We start from the raw sequence: 15,086 nt of genomic DNA on the forward strand, positions 1-15,086 counted from the left end.
AACTCTAGAGAAAATTTTACTTTTGTTTGACAATGCTTTAGTACCACTTTATTCTACTAGAGTGCTTCCAATGATCAGGCTATTCTGAAAATCCTGTTTTATTTTTATTTGGTTCTTTAATGTGCTGCCAACTGAAGTTAGAGTGGAATTATTATTTCTAGATTGGCTGTTTTGCTTGATTTTTTTCCCCCCTTAAATGAGCATTATAAAACAGTGCTTTTCTTATTAAATCATTTTTCATGTTCTCCATGAAATTCTTGTTTTTATGGATAAGCAAACCAAAGCAATGACATTTTATAAGGATAGCAGTGATGCATGTGTTTCATAAAATGTCCAGTAGTAAAAAAAGCAACTCTTTTCTTCATTGTTGCTTTAGCTATTCTGGCTAGGTATGTTAAAAAAAAATACTGCAAATAATAATGAGACTGTTTAATTTTTTTCTTCTTGAGCTCTTAAATTTGAGGAACTGATTTGATGGTAAGTGTGGAAACTTTGAGGAAGTGGTATCTGTAGCATGTAATTAATTGCATTCCAGCCGCTTTTATGGATGCTACAAGCAACAGCTTTGTTTCATTTTAAAGTGCAAGTCAAAGTAGTTTCAAGCCAGCACTCTACAAAATGAGCAAAAAAAAAGTGCTATTTAAAAACCTGTTCTTTATTGTATTATCTTATAAGTCTTTATCTGAAAAAATGTGACTATTTTAAACTCTTAAAATTAATTTTGTCCTTGTAGTTCAGTTTGAAGCAAGTCCTTGTGTGTGTCTTGAGTCATCGCAAACTTCATTATCCCCTTCAACCACGGGTGAAAATCATGTGCCCAGTACAGGGAATAGAAGAAGTAAAAGACTTGCAAGCAAAAAACTATACAGGTAATTAACTCTCAAAACCTACAGATAAGATGGGAAGATGTGTCTAGACCCTTCAAATAATGACCCCAATCTGTCTCAAAAATTAAGGTTTTTGGTAAATTTTTATAGTAATCTTAAAACCACCAGATCTTCTGGTGTTGCAAAATTTGAACTCAAAACAAAATAAGATCTGGTATAGCTCTCTGTGCTTATTAAAAAAGGTGGGCAAGAAAGCCATATAAGTAAAACTGGAGGAAATAACTATAAAATGTTTTCATTGCCTTCCTAAAGAGTTTATGTCCCTTCTTCCCTTGTGTCCTTCCAGGGCTGAGTCAGGAAAGACGGGTTGTTTTTCTCCAAAGATAAGCAGAAAAGATATGGTTCGTAGGTCTTTACGCTTGAAATTCGGTTTGGGGAAAAGCAACAGAGAAATGGTAAGTACTCAGACTGCAGATTTTAATCCAAAGTTTGAGGCACTGCTTTTCAGGAGCAGGAAGGATGTGTTTTGTAATGTAGGGATGGATCCCAGTGTTAATTGAACCTGCTTGCAGTCAAGTACAAGAAGCTTGAGGTTTATTTGCATAGCAGTAACTGATCAGCTTGTGCTCTGTTTAGCTGGCATGGGGCAAGATGCTGAGGAAGGCAGCAGCTGACCTGAATTGACCAAGGAGCAATTCTAAGCTCACCAGTAAAACTGGGATGGGGATAATTTATGGAAAGTAGCCACTGCTCAGAGGCTTGCTGAGAATTGGCCTGATTGTTGTAAGAGATGACCTTTGCATCATGTGTGGGTTTGGTTTTTTTTTTCTCTGTGGGGTGTGTGTGTCCCTTTTCATCTTTCCAGTTCTCTCCCTCATCCTGTTGGGGAATGGGGAAAGTGAGCATGTCACTGGGTGGGAGCTTGCCTGCTTGTTGGGATCAACCTACCAGGCTTGTGATCAGTGAGTCTCACAATTGCTGAATGTCTGACCTGGCAGAGCCCGTGCACAGAGTGTCTCTGTTCAGTGTGATTAGGGAGCCTGTTCCCTGCCTAGCTCTGCAGAGAACCAAGGCAAGAGGAAGTATGGCCAGAAAAAGGCTGCTGTGGCTGATTTGTGTAGCGGTTTCCTGAAACTTCCTCTGTAAATCAGATTCCAAATAATAAGTTTGTATAAATGCAATTAACACTTTTTATTTGTTCAAGAATATTGTATCAGGATCTGCAGCTGGCAATAGATCAGAAAATATTGGAAGGCGTCTTGCAAGTCAGCAAGGTTTGGGAAGCAGAACTGAATGTGCAAAAAGAGATGTACTCTTCAGCCCATATGTCAATGAAAAATTCCCTAAGAAAGGTAATTGCCTAACCAAATGTATTAGATGGGGAAAACTTTTTTTTTCACTTTGCAAAAGCAACTTTGTGGATAAAAATCTAAAAGCAATTGGATTAAAAGTATGCTTCTAGCTAAGTCAGAAGTCACTTGTATGTTAATGGCTTTTTGGGAAAAAAAATTGGTTTAGAACAAGCTTGTGTTTCTAGTGTATTTTAGTAGCTCTCTTAGTTAAACAAGAGGAGATGCATGATTTTGCTTAATATAACCTTTTTTTACATTTCTGAAATTTAAGGGCATAATGGCTTCTTTAAATTCGGTGCTGCTTTGATAATTATTTTTAGTAAGTATTTTGTCTATAGTTATTAAAATCACAATAAATTATTCTTAAACACTGTGGTATTTATTTTAAGGTTCAAGGAATGTAAGCAAGTCAGAAGAAAACTTGCTAACTCCAAAATGTCACAATAAAGTAGTTCACCGAATGTCATGGAATAGTCCTGCTGTTACGGATACTCAGGTGATCAGCAAGAGTGAGCAAATTCTGCCTGGACACTCTGAAATGGGAGCCAGCTCTTCAGAATCTGTTTTGATAATTAGAGAGTCACCAGTTATTCCAGATGAATTAAAATCTGGAACTGTAAGCAAACAAGACAACTTGGAACTTGGGCTTTGTGAAGATGAAAGTAATTCAACTACAGAAACATTACTGAAAGTTAAGCAAGCCTTCTCTGCATCTGGGAGTAGTCTTCACAATTTGACAGGTGATAAAAAGTCATGCCTCTCAGCTGTAGAAAGTGAAATATTAAATGAAACTCCATGTCCCTCAGGGCTCAGTTTGGTGAAAGAGGTGTTAGCAGAAGTTTCTGAAAATCTAGCAGATGTACAATCCAGAGAACTGTTGCACCAATTTAATGAATCTTCTGCTGCTGATAAACAGCAGTCAAAAAAAGAGGAAATTGACATTTTGGAGAAAAGGAACTTCAAAACTTCTATTGAGATAGACCTTCATGTCCCAATACCAGCTACAAGGAAAGTAAAAGAACTTCTTGTGCCTCAAGTACTAGCCGAGGAAAATAAGTTTACTGTTGAGAATAGCTCAATAGAAGATGACTTACACAAATCAGATTTCTTTGGAAGAAAAGAGGAAATGGAATCAATGCACTCACAAACAGCTGAAAACTGTGTGGTGAAGTGCTGTAATTTGGAAGAGGGTACTGCTAAACCTTCTTTGGCAGGACAGCTGCCTACTTCACAGTTGCCTGAATCACAAAATGAAATGGGCAACCAATACTTGAAAACTGAAAATTCGGATAAAGTTTTAACTAAAACATCAGCTGCTGCTGACCATGGGAAGGTTTCTGACCACATACAGTGGTTCAACCAGCTTTCATTAAATGATCCAAATTCTGCAAGCAAAACTAAACCAGCTCTGAAGTTTCAGCGTACTCCAGTTAGACAGTCTGTAAGAAGAATTAATTCCCTTTTGGAGGCTAACAGGCAATCTGTAAGCTCTAAGACAGTTAAATCAAGTGGTGTTGGTTCACCACTTGTTAAATCTTTGAGCTGTGATTCTGCCCTATTCCCTTGCACAGGAAAACCCTCAAAGAATTCCATGCTTTTGCCACGCAGGAGTGAAAGCACACGTGACCAAGTTTCTGCAGCTCATAAGCAGCTGGACTTAACGTCCAAATCATGTTGCAGGCCATTAAAGCCATCAGACAAGCCTGGTGTTTCTGGCGGAACTGTTGGAATCCATGAACAAAAAGCAACTGTTCATCCATCAAAGTCTGTTCTGGAAGATCTAACCAATCATGAAATGGTTAAATCCAGTTTGAAAGTGAATGCAAATATAAATATTCCAGGTGCTGCCCTAGAAAAATCTATGCTCACAAGAAGTGCTTCAGGAAGAGAAAGAGTTCGCTATAGAGGGTCCCCAAAGAATCCAATATCTGAAGTAAAACTGCTACCAACTGCAAAGCCAGTAGATTTATAAGATCAAATGTTATGGCTAAATGGGTTCTTTGTAACTTGGTTAACCTTTGGAAAAATCTAAATTTGTATGATTTTTTTCCTAGCTCTTTCTGTTTGTAATTTTTCATTTGTTTTAAATGAACAAGTTATGAAGATGTACAAATAGCAATTTGTTTTATGTTGAGGTTTTCTTCATTTACTGAAACTTCCGTAAATGCTAGTCAGTTCAACTAAATGAATTTGACTTATAAAACAAAAATAATCTGTTAATCCATAAATAATATAACACAAATGTTTGTGTTAGATCTCAAATTTTGATTATCACAGCTTCTAAAAACATGCTACATCTCTCAAAACTGTTCTTGCAGTATTTAGATTAAGTATCAAGTTCAAAAACAATTTCTCAAATATTTAAAACAAATTTAACAGACATATGAAAGGAAGTGTTTTAATGCTGAGTATCAGTAGTTAAATTTATTTACTTTTTAGTTTTAAGTGTATTGTAGCACCCCTTGGTGCTACTAAGTTGGACCTCACGAGCTCTTACTTCTTTTGAGACATGTTTTTTGTTTTTGTTGGAGTAAATTTGGAGTGTATTTTACTTGAGTAGGTAAATGTCAAAATATAATCCATGTGTGCACACACACTGGAGAATTATTAGAACACATGGAAAACAAATGTGCAGTTTATTCAAGAATTGAAAAGTCTTAAAACTTCATCCAGTGTTGTGTTGTGCAGTAGGTACCAAGTATTTTCGGTTATGAGTCATAAAATGTTTTATTATGAGAGGGGAGTTTTAACTTATTTTTAGAGCTGTAGAATTATGTTAACTAAGTGGTGCAGAAGCTCGGTTTAGATGCTGAAAGTGTTGCAAGAGACGAATGTAAGAAGCCATAGTATGTTAAAGGTTGATTTGCACAAGCAAATGTTTACATCTTTTGGAATGAAAGCTGTTTGTCTGTCATCAGTTGTAAAATTATTTAAGAGTAAACACTTGAAACTGTTAATTCACTTTTTGTATGTGTGAATTGCTTATTAGCAAAATGTTAGAGCTGAAGCACTGGATACTTTTGGTTTTAGTAAAACCATTGTTTTTTCCCTCTTCTGAGCTTGTTCTTCTATAATGACTTGGAAAGTTAGATTATGCTGTTATATGCAGCCTGTAAACACCAAAATTAGTAAATCTGAAAACACTGAAGCCAGAAGTAAGCCTGTTCTGACTGTCCTTTTTGTTCATCTTAGCTACACATTGGTAATTCTCACAACTAGCAAAAGGCACAATGCAGCATAGTTTATCAGCAGTAGTCTTCTGAACTTCTTAAAAGGGCATGTTGATCAAAATAATAGTTCTTTTCTGCTCCCTGTCTCTGTCCCCATGTGTCCACCAACTTGCAAGTTGAATTGGTTGGTCTGTGGGAACCTCTGCCTCCCTCTTACTACATTACTGTAAAATCTAATAGCAGGGAGCCAGCCATGAGCAGATCTTAACCAGATTGCTTGGTGTTGTGGTTAAGAGTGGGAAGCTTCAGTTTCATGAAGTAAAGGATATCGCAGTTCACCACAATCCAAAGAGGAAGCTGCTCCCACCGGCTGCCTTTAGCTGGTGCTGGCAGATCCCTCAATAGGCTGAGCAGGCACCAGAGCACCATCTCTTGGTGCTTATTGTCTCACTGAGGATAAGGACAGACCTGCAAAACACCTTCCAGCTGTCATGGCTCATGCAAGGAGGGAGCAGCTGGAAATAGGACAGAAGGAGATAAAGGCAGGAAGAAAATGAGGTCTGACTCTGTAATAGTGAATAGTAATAGTGAAATGTCACACTGATTTTTGTTTAGAAGACTAAGATTGAGATAGTCAAAGCTGCATCAGCATTTGAAATATTTGGTAGATACTAACCATGTGTCCTGTGTGGAGCAGTAAGCTACTTTTGATCATCCATGAAAGCTAATCTTTAAACATCTAAACTTAGATTCTTAGGGGGAATTTGGTAGGGCCCTGATAAAGAAACCTGTAGCAGAAAAAAAAAAAAGTTAACGTTTGGATTCTGTTTTTAGAGATTTTTGCAGAACAGTCTGGACATTATATAAAGTTATGTTTTGCAGAAAGACACAGTGGATGCCAAGTAGAAGTTCCTATTGCTTAATCCTGCAAGTTACAGGTTTCATAATGTACAAGAGGCCAGCAAAAAGAGAATAGTCTACATGTGCAAGTGTAGTTCATGGGACTGTTGTGGTTCCTGGGGTATAATCTCAGAGTTTTTCTGTGGATAGCTATACTAAACTGGGGTGTGATGCATTCCTGTCAGTAGCAGTGAAGGTGTGATACATAGAATAACCTTTAGACGCCACCGTTTTGCCAAGTGCTGTGTTAGATGACACACTTCATTTAGCAAGATACTTTTGTAGTTAAATTCTTGGTAACCTCTGCTCTGGATGATGTGTCTAGATTTGCCTAATCTGGAGCTGCCATTTACCTGCAAATCCTTGGAGATGGTTGCCGCGTTGCTACCCTGTAAACCTGCAGTTAGGTGACACTATCATCCCATAAGTAAACCATTGATCATATTATTCTAGAGCCAGGAATCACAGCAGGAAGATGGATACTCTCCCACTAATACGCAATATCATTTCTGTCACCGTTACTGCATCAAAACCCTTCAGTTTTATTTTTAGACTGTTAAGTGAAAAGGGGAGGTTTATAATGTCCCTCCTCACCCCGAGCTTTGTGCCCGGCCGGTGGGTAGCGGGGCGAGGCGCGGCTGCGCACGGAGGATGCGGCGGAGGATGCGGAGCCGCCCCCGCGGAGCCGCGCCGGGAGCGGAGGTGAGCGGGGCGCTCCGTGCGGCTGCTGCTGCTGCCCGGGGGAAGGGAAGGGAGCGGGGCCCGGCTGTCCCAGGGAGCGGCGGAGGGCACCGGGAAGGCCCGTGACGAGCAGAGGTTTTCCCTCGGAACGGGGCTGCAGATGGAGCGGGAGGAGCGCGGGGCGGGGGGGGAGCCGCGCACAGGCGGAGCGGGGACTGTTCCCACCATTGGGGGTTCAGCCATTTTTGCCTCAAAGACGCTTCCAGCTGCCTTGCGCCGGTGGCTGGAGCATCGGAGCATCTTTAAACGTCTGGCGTGGAGAAATCGGGCAGCTGTGCGTGTTTTAAGGGGAACCGGAGGGGTTTTGTTTATCCAGGGGACTGGAAGTGATGGATTTTAATTATTCTCCGCTGTGAGGGGGAAAGGAGGTTTAAGAAAACAAGCATTTTGATTAAAATTTAGCCCATCAGAGGACAGTAAATGATACTCGCTTGTTGTGTTTTGGGTTTTTTTGTTGTTTGCTTTGGGGGGTTTTCTCCTAATGAAACTACACTGTGCAGCCATTTAGTGAAAGGGATTCAAGGAAACAAACGAAACCGTGGGAAACACGGTGCCTTTGAGGTCGGAAACCTTTTGTCTTAAGCTGCAAACAAAATATATCTAGGCTGTTCGGCAGTCTGTTATTGATTTTTCAGGCAACGCAGGAGCACAGCCTGGAAAACACAGTTCCTGGATGAAGAGCTCTTGGCTTCTAGACCAGAGCTTTATAAATAGTGTAATGAACATGGAGGGGCGGGTGGTGTAGTGGGTGACGTGTTCTCCTCAAATGAAAAAGTGGATTCATTTTGTTTTGCAGTGACTGTTAATTAATGTTATGGGAAAATGCAAATCAGCAAATTGATTTCTGCGGTTTGCTGCTTAATATTTCTTTTAGAAGAGAAGAATTTGTCCTCCTTATTCCTTCCCTGGCTCCCCCCACCCTGTTTCCAGCTGGCTTGACTTCCAGCTGCCCCTGGAACCTGTGGTGCTAAACTGTAAAGCCCAATAGTGGGATCAGATGATACTTCTAATATGTGTTTCCAAGAGGACTTTTTCCCCCCCACTATAATTTATAATTCCTTTCTTTTTGACAGGATGAAGGTGGCTGCCACTATGATAACTACCTTGCTTTGCAACATGATATTTCTGCTGGCATTTGGATTGGCTTCAGCTTTTAGCCACAGCCCTAGGACACCTGACAGGGTTACTGAAGCAGATATTCAGAGGCTCCTCCATGGGGTTATGGAGCAATTGGGCATTGCCAGACCCCGGGTGGAATATCCGGCACACCAGGCTACCAATCTTGTTGGTCCACAGAGCATTGAAGGTAGCTAATTCCTACTTTGAGTTATGATTAATACTATGCTTTGCTATTAATTAATGTTTTGTTTATACATGCAGAAAGAATATCCTGAGCTTAAAGACTCAGGAATCAGAATCATAGACTTCTTCACCATGTTGTTGCTTCATCTTTGTTTTAAAATCACCATCCATCTTCCACCTTCCTTAATGTAATGTTTTGGGTAGAAGTAGTGAGGTTTTGTAACGTACAGGCTTTGCAGAAAAAGTTGTGTTGTCTCAGCATTGTCTGATGTCTAGTGCTTCAGAACAATGGGTTTGCTAAATTATTCCTGAATATTATGTATAAATATATATATATTTCACATGAAACAAGTATCTATAGAACCCAAGTTCCATGGATTTTTAGAAACAGTTGCAAACCAGAGGAGGTCAAATGTTTGTGGTGCCATGTGAGATAAAGAGATAAACCTTACACTGGGGGTGCTCCTCTCCTTATGTCCACAAGTAGCATGTCAAAACCTGTTTTGACGTGCTGTTACAGGTCAGGCTGCTTAAATAGGAGTAGTGTGTCTAGAAAATGCCTGATAGAAAGTTTAATGTACCAGGAAATCATTGTGAAGTTCAGGGAGGTGCAGAGGCAATGTGAGCTCTATTCCTTTGCTAGGGCTCTGCTGGAATTAAATGGATGTTGCAGGGATGAATGCTCTGGGCCCAACTTCATTTTTTTTTTTTGGCCAGAACCTCTGATCTCACAATGTGTAAGTGTTCCTTGGAGTCAGTCTTTTATAGCTATGTAAATAATTTGAAATATTTGGTTCAAATGTTAGGATATTGGGATAATGTTTTGGTGTGTTGCTATTTTAACTGAACAAACCAGCTTTTGTTTTGGCATGACAACAAGAGGTGAAGGTACGAAACTCCAAATATTGTTACTTATGTGTGAACATCAAAACAGGGCAGAACTCTCCAACCTTCCTCTCAGAATGAAATCAATCTGACACTTTAAGTGCAGTAAGACTCCACAGTTCCTAAGTCTGTGTCCTCTACTTTATCCTCACTCAGATCTACAGACTGTCCTAACCGAACAGACAGAATTGCTTTAATGGAGGCTGAGGAGAGGATTAAAGCTGAATAGGCATTTCTACCAGATAATTGCAGACCTAAGTTTATGTATTTTCCAAAGAAACTTTGATGGACACATGCTCTTCTGTAAACTTAAATAACAGAGACTAAGTTTAAAGAGCATTATTTGGTCTGTACCCTTTTCTCCTTTATGAATGTTCATACATAGAAGAATTGGGACACATGGTAGAAGTGAGTAATTTTACTCTCCATTTTCCTCTTTTCCTTAGACATTTTTTTAAAAAGACAAACCTTAGAAAATATAAGCAACCCTGAATCTCTGGCAAATATTTAATCTCAGCTGTTTGATGTTACTTTCTAATTACATCACTAGCAAAATCAGATTATGCATCTCTTTGTGTAAGTATCAGAAGTTTTTAGTGTTTGTGAGATTGAAGTAATGCTAGTTTTCCAGTCATCTGTACAGTCTTCCACAAACATCAGCTTGGACAAAATTTTTTTTCTTTCTCCTTTTTTTTTTTTTTTTTTTTAAATTAAAAAATCCATCTGTGTATGTAACAGAGTAAAACTGAAATGTGATAAATCCAGTTGATTTATAATATTTAACTTTCCCCTCTTGTTCAAATGAGAATGACCCACTTTTTTCCCCCAAGCCTACCATGGATATTAACAGCCTATTGAGAAGTTTCTGCAAAAGCAAAACCGTGTTGTGGAGTGAACGCTGTCAGTCAGTGTAGAAATAGGCAAGCAAAACATTTGTATCAGATGTTGCTTTTTACAGAGTATTCTGTGGTGAGTTTTTCACATAGCAATCACTTACTCTTTCTTTGGTTTCTTGTGGCCATGTGTATCTATCTATAGGTAGGTATGTCTAAAAGTATCTGATTAGAAACTTCAACCTAAGAAAGTGTTGTTTGCAGTTTCAAGGTTAATGTGGTCTCACATCATTGAACAAAATATTTTCTCATACTGCTTTTTTTTTTAAAGTACATATAGTTCAGTGAATTGTCACCATGAGTCTATTTTAAAATATAGACCATCATTTACAGGATAGCTAATCCATTAAAACTTGCATTTCATTCTGAAAAAGTAAGTCCATATGTTTTTAAATAATGTCAGTACAAGGTTTCACATTCTGAAGAATTCACCTATGGACTTCCCTTAACATATTCACACTGTTATCACTGGCTAATAATTCTGTGTGCAAGTGCTTAAAAAAATCTCTATGATAATAGAAAGGAAGACTAAGGGGGAAGGAAAGAAAGAGATTTTTAATTATTAGAATGTGTCAGAGTAAAACAGGGTTTTCATCATAAATACCATTATGGCAAAGTGGTAATTCACCAACTACTCATCTGAGCTACTCTACTGTCTTCACTGGGATATTTTGCCTGAAAGTAATGGACAGTAAAATTGGGTATGTAGAAAGTTCTGTCACAAACATACTCTATACCAAAGAAAACTAAAAAAAGGGACACTTTTCAGAAAATACATTTAGTAGCATGTGCTCTCTTTTTGAAGTGATCAGATAGTTTTCTTGTTGATGGATTAAAAAAAATTACAGCTTGTAATTGAAAGAAATTTCTGCCTTTTTTAGTGTTGAAATCTATAAACATATGGTGCGTGGTGTGTTTTTTTTTTTTTTTTTTTTTTGTTTTTTTTTTTTTTTTTTTTTTTAATCTCCTTAACTTTGCATTTGTCAATTTGCTGTTACTTCAGGTCAGGCTGCTTAAATAGGAGTAGTGTCTAGAAAATGCCTGATAGAAAGTTTAATGTACCAGGAGATCATTTTGAAGTTCAGGGAGGTGCAGAGGCAATGTGAGCTCTATTCTTTTGCTAGGGCTCTGCTGGAATTAAATGGAATAGGATAAATATGTCCCAGAAATGGGAATTTGCTGGCTGATTCCCTCTGCTCGTGTACTGCAGCCAGCAGATAGTGCATGGCAGGAGCCAAACAGATCCTGCACGAGGAGGGTCAAGTGAAAATGTTTTTAGTACCTGAAAGGGATGTCTTGGGAGCAGCTGGTTTTTGCTGGCCACTTAATAGATTTCTCTTTCTGTACATTCCCCAATTCCAAAAAGTAATAAACTCATATTAGGTAGTCTAATTTCTCTAATAATATTCACTCTCCTTGTTAATTCATCTTACCAGAAAGCTATATTGGAATCACTTAGCAGCATCTATAAAAAGATTGTAAAACACAGAAAAGCAAAATAGGAATTTTTAGTGAGTAGCTGTGTTTCTGTACTTACTGTTCAGCTTATCAAACTGAACAAATATTATGCAAACCTTACCGGGCTAGATTAAAGCTTTCTACAGATAAGAAGGGGGCTGCATTTATGTTAAAAGAGAACAAAAGAATAAGATTAAAAAAATGCACTCAACATTCCAAAAAACATAGAAGTTAATTTTTTCTGCCTGGCAGGGCATTTATGAAGTAAGAGACCACACTTTTTTTTCTTTCCTTGCATGCTTACAGTTTTGTGCCAATATTTAAGAAGGGGGTTTTGTTTGTTATTGTTTAGTTTTCAGTTGTTTTCCTTTTCTTGAGGAGTGGAAGGGAATGAGCATATTATGTGAATTTAGGGCCTATCATGCCCTGCATAGGACAACAGCAAAAATCTCACTTAAACACACGGGGGCACCAGTAGCTCATCTTGAGCAGCTTATAGCACTTAACTTAATAATTGGAAATGTGAAGTCCCATTTTCATTTTGCAAATATCATCGCCCACCATAAATTCAGTACAACAGACAGTCTCATGTGGTTTGTTTGGTTTTGTTTGATTTAGTTGCTTTTATTTCTTAAAACTACTTCAAACAAAATGATTATCAGTAAAGGTGCAGGCAGGAGAGCCCAGAGTGAAGTCTTCAGTGTGCAGAAGAGGCATAATGCTGTCAGCCTCAGTGACAACATTAAATGATGTCTCTTAAACTGTGATTGTTTGTAGGTATAAGAATTTTAAAAATACAATGACTCTTAGGGAGTCTTTTGGTTCTCCTGCAGAGACTCCTCATGACTACTAGAAACAGGCTGGGGTTTATTCAATTATTTTGAAAGGAAGTAAGTACATTTATTGTTTTAGAAAAGTGTAGTTACTGTTTGTCACATTGAGATGATAAAATTCAAGAGAGTCTGAAACATTATGCAAATATGTCTACTAACAATGGCTTGTCAGCATGGACTCTGTACAAATATAACTCTACATCAAACCTACTGCCCATAAAATTATGCAGATTACTCATGCATGTAATAGTATCTATTTTATTTACATTTTACTAATAAGAAAAGTAAAGGTTTTCTTAGTAAATAAGTGTATTACTTGGCTGTCTGTCCTGCAAGACAGGTACTTGTTTCCTACAAGAACAGTAAAATCTTCATATTAGAAAGCTGCAAAAACTTTTGCTGATGAACTCCCTCAGTGAAACCAGTGCAGAAATGACCTTTGCACTCATTCACTTTCAGGCTAACATGTCCTCCATGTATTTGGACTTCCTTGGGTGACTGCAGGTAATAACCGTAGGATATTTGGGGGTCAGCAAACACAGCAGTGTGACAGCTGCACCCTCTCTGCTCCAGTTTGGGTGCTCTGTGCCAATCTGTGCCAGCATCCTCGGGGAACAGTGCTGGAGTGCAGGGCTGGCTGCGTGGGGCTGAGCTGGGGCAGACCTCACACAGCCAGGGAGCCTGATTTCTTTGTTGTGGTGGTTTTTGATTTGGGTTTTTTTTTTTTGTTTGTTTGTTTTTGGTGGTTTTTGGGTTTGGTTTTTTTGTTGCTTTTTTTTCCCCCCAAATTATCTTAATAGCCCAGAAAACATAATTTTAAAATTTAATATGGACATCTCACATTTTTAAGATGGAAATGAAAGTTGGCAAACCTACATGCTTTTTATACAAAAATATGCAAATACCTAGATTTGTATAGATTTGACAAAAAATACCTATTTTCTTTGCATTTCATTCAACAAATTGTAGTGTTAAGTATAACCAGAATTTGAGTATCAGGCAGTGATGCATGTCATCAGAGAGGTGCCTTAGAATGCTAATTTCTGAATTTAAAAGCTAATGACAGCAGTGGCTTGCAGTGGATTTTCTTTATCTGAGTGATATGGCACAGGTCTGTGAAGAAACTGCACATAAAATGTTTATACCTCTAACTCCACAAACAGGAAAATGATGAGGTGGTGTGATTTTATTTTTATTAAGGAAAAATCTTTGAAAATTTGGCCTATAATATCCTCGATTCCATATGAATTGATAAGCCGTGACCAGCAGTGAATAATAAGAAAGCCAAGCTGGTGTTTGTGCTGCTGCCTGGAGGTCATACCAGGTTCCCTCAATGTGTTTCACATCTTTCCCTCTTGAGGAGCACGGGCAGGATCCAGCAAAGGCAGCAGGTGTTACCACTATGAGCTGTGCCATAACTGAACTTTGGGAAGTGCCCTTCTTTGATGCCCCAGAGCTGCAGAAGGGGTGCAGCTGCTACTCCTGTGTTCTCAGTGTGGCTGAGAACATACAGGGGAAATTCTGAAATCCAGTGTGCTTGTCAGAGAAGTCAATAGAAAACACAAGAAGAAATGAGTATTAATCCTGTTTCTCTCCAGATCTCTGTCATTTTCAAGTGGATCTGACTGAAGAACCTATTTAGATTTGAGACTTTGAAATCTTCTCTTGAAACATCCTCCTCTTGTGATTGCAGGAGTGTGCAGGCGTCACATACCTCTGCTGAGGAACCAAGAAGATAAAGTGTCTCCAACTCATAAAACCTCCTACAAACCTCTGTTATGTTGTACAGACTAGTGCTGCTATTCATAAAGTCATCTTTAAAAGATGCCACCAAAGGAGAAAGAGTCCCATCTCAAGCAGCTTTTGGGAAAGAAAAATGGCAGGTCTGTAGGGATTTTGAATTAAGTAGATTGTCAGGTTCCTAAAGATAATTAATCAATTAGAATGGAATTTGTAGTCACAATTATTTTTTGTACATGTTAGTAAAAGGAAAAATCCAGAAGGAGAGGTAAGAAACCTGAAGAGAAAAGGGAATATAATAACTTCTGTATTGTGTGATGCTTTAGAGTAACTGTTTTCTAATGTTGGCAAAAGGTATAGAGAAATTTAACATGAATCTGTAAAATTCCATCTACCATTGCAATATGGTCCCAAAGTATTTTAGAAAATCTATGAGTAAAGATTGGCCAAACTACGATGAACTCTTGTTTTCAAAGATTTTTTTCCATGCTTGTCTCTCAGGAGACTGAGGGGAGACCTCATTGCAGTTACAAATTCCTCATAAGGTGAAGAGGAGGGGCCAGCACTGATTTTCCCTTGTGGTGAGCAGTGACAGGGCCCAGGGGAATGGCCTGAGGTTGCCAAGAGGTTGGATGTTGGATATTAGGGAAAGGTTCTTCACCCAGAGGGTGATTGGGCACTGGAACAGGGTTGTGGTCACAGAGCTCAAGAGGCTTCTGGACAATGCCCTCAGGCACATGGTATGACTCTTGGGGTGTCCCATGCAGAGCGAGGAGTCAGACTCAACCATCCCTGTGTGTCCCTTCCAACTCAGCATAATCTGGGATTCTGTGAGCATGCTAGGATTTATACCTCCATTTGTTCTCAAAATCAGCTGCATTTCCCATGTCCCCACCTAAATTTTAAATTAACTTGCAGTAAGAAAATACTTTTAAGCTTACTCAGTTCTATGAAGAGATATTTTAGAAATCTAGAGAAACTAGAA

The 15,086-nt window shown here is 38.7% G+C and overlaps 1 protein-coding gene across 1 annotated transcript in view; it reads left to right on the forward strand.

Annotated features, from left to right (window-relative positions):
• LOC310910146 (rho GTPase-activating protein 11A-like) overlaps positions 1–15,086 on the forward strand; it is a gene marked incomplete at its 5' end in the record, with an annotated part of 42,836 nt that overhangs the window by 6,564 nt on the left and 21,186 nt on the right. The window contains 7 exons of the mRNA XM_083862603.1: positions 734–869; positions 1,174–1,282; positions 2,032–2,179; positions 2,569–4,139; positions 5,644–5,732; positions 6,997–7,065; positions 8,064–8,296. Of these exons, the coding sequence (XP_083718729.1) occupies positions 734–869; positions 1,174–1,282; positions 2,032–2,179; positions 2,569–4,139; positions 5,644–5,732; positions 6,997–7,065; positions 8,064–8,296 (2,355 nt within the window). The remainder of the gene's footprint in view (positions 1–733; positions 870–1,173; positions 1,283–2,031; positions 2,180–2,568; positions 4,140–5,643; positions 5,733–6,996; positions 7,066–8,063; positions 8,297–15,086) is intronic.

The sequence above is a fragment of the Zosterops lateralis genome, assembly GCF_965231275.1.
Source record: "Zosterops lateralis genome assembly, chromosome: 6".
In the NCBI taxonomy this organism is placed as follows: Eukaryota; Metazoa; Chordata; class Aves; order Passeriformes; family Zosteropidae; genus Zosterops; species Zosterops lateralis.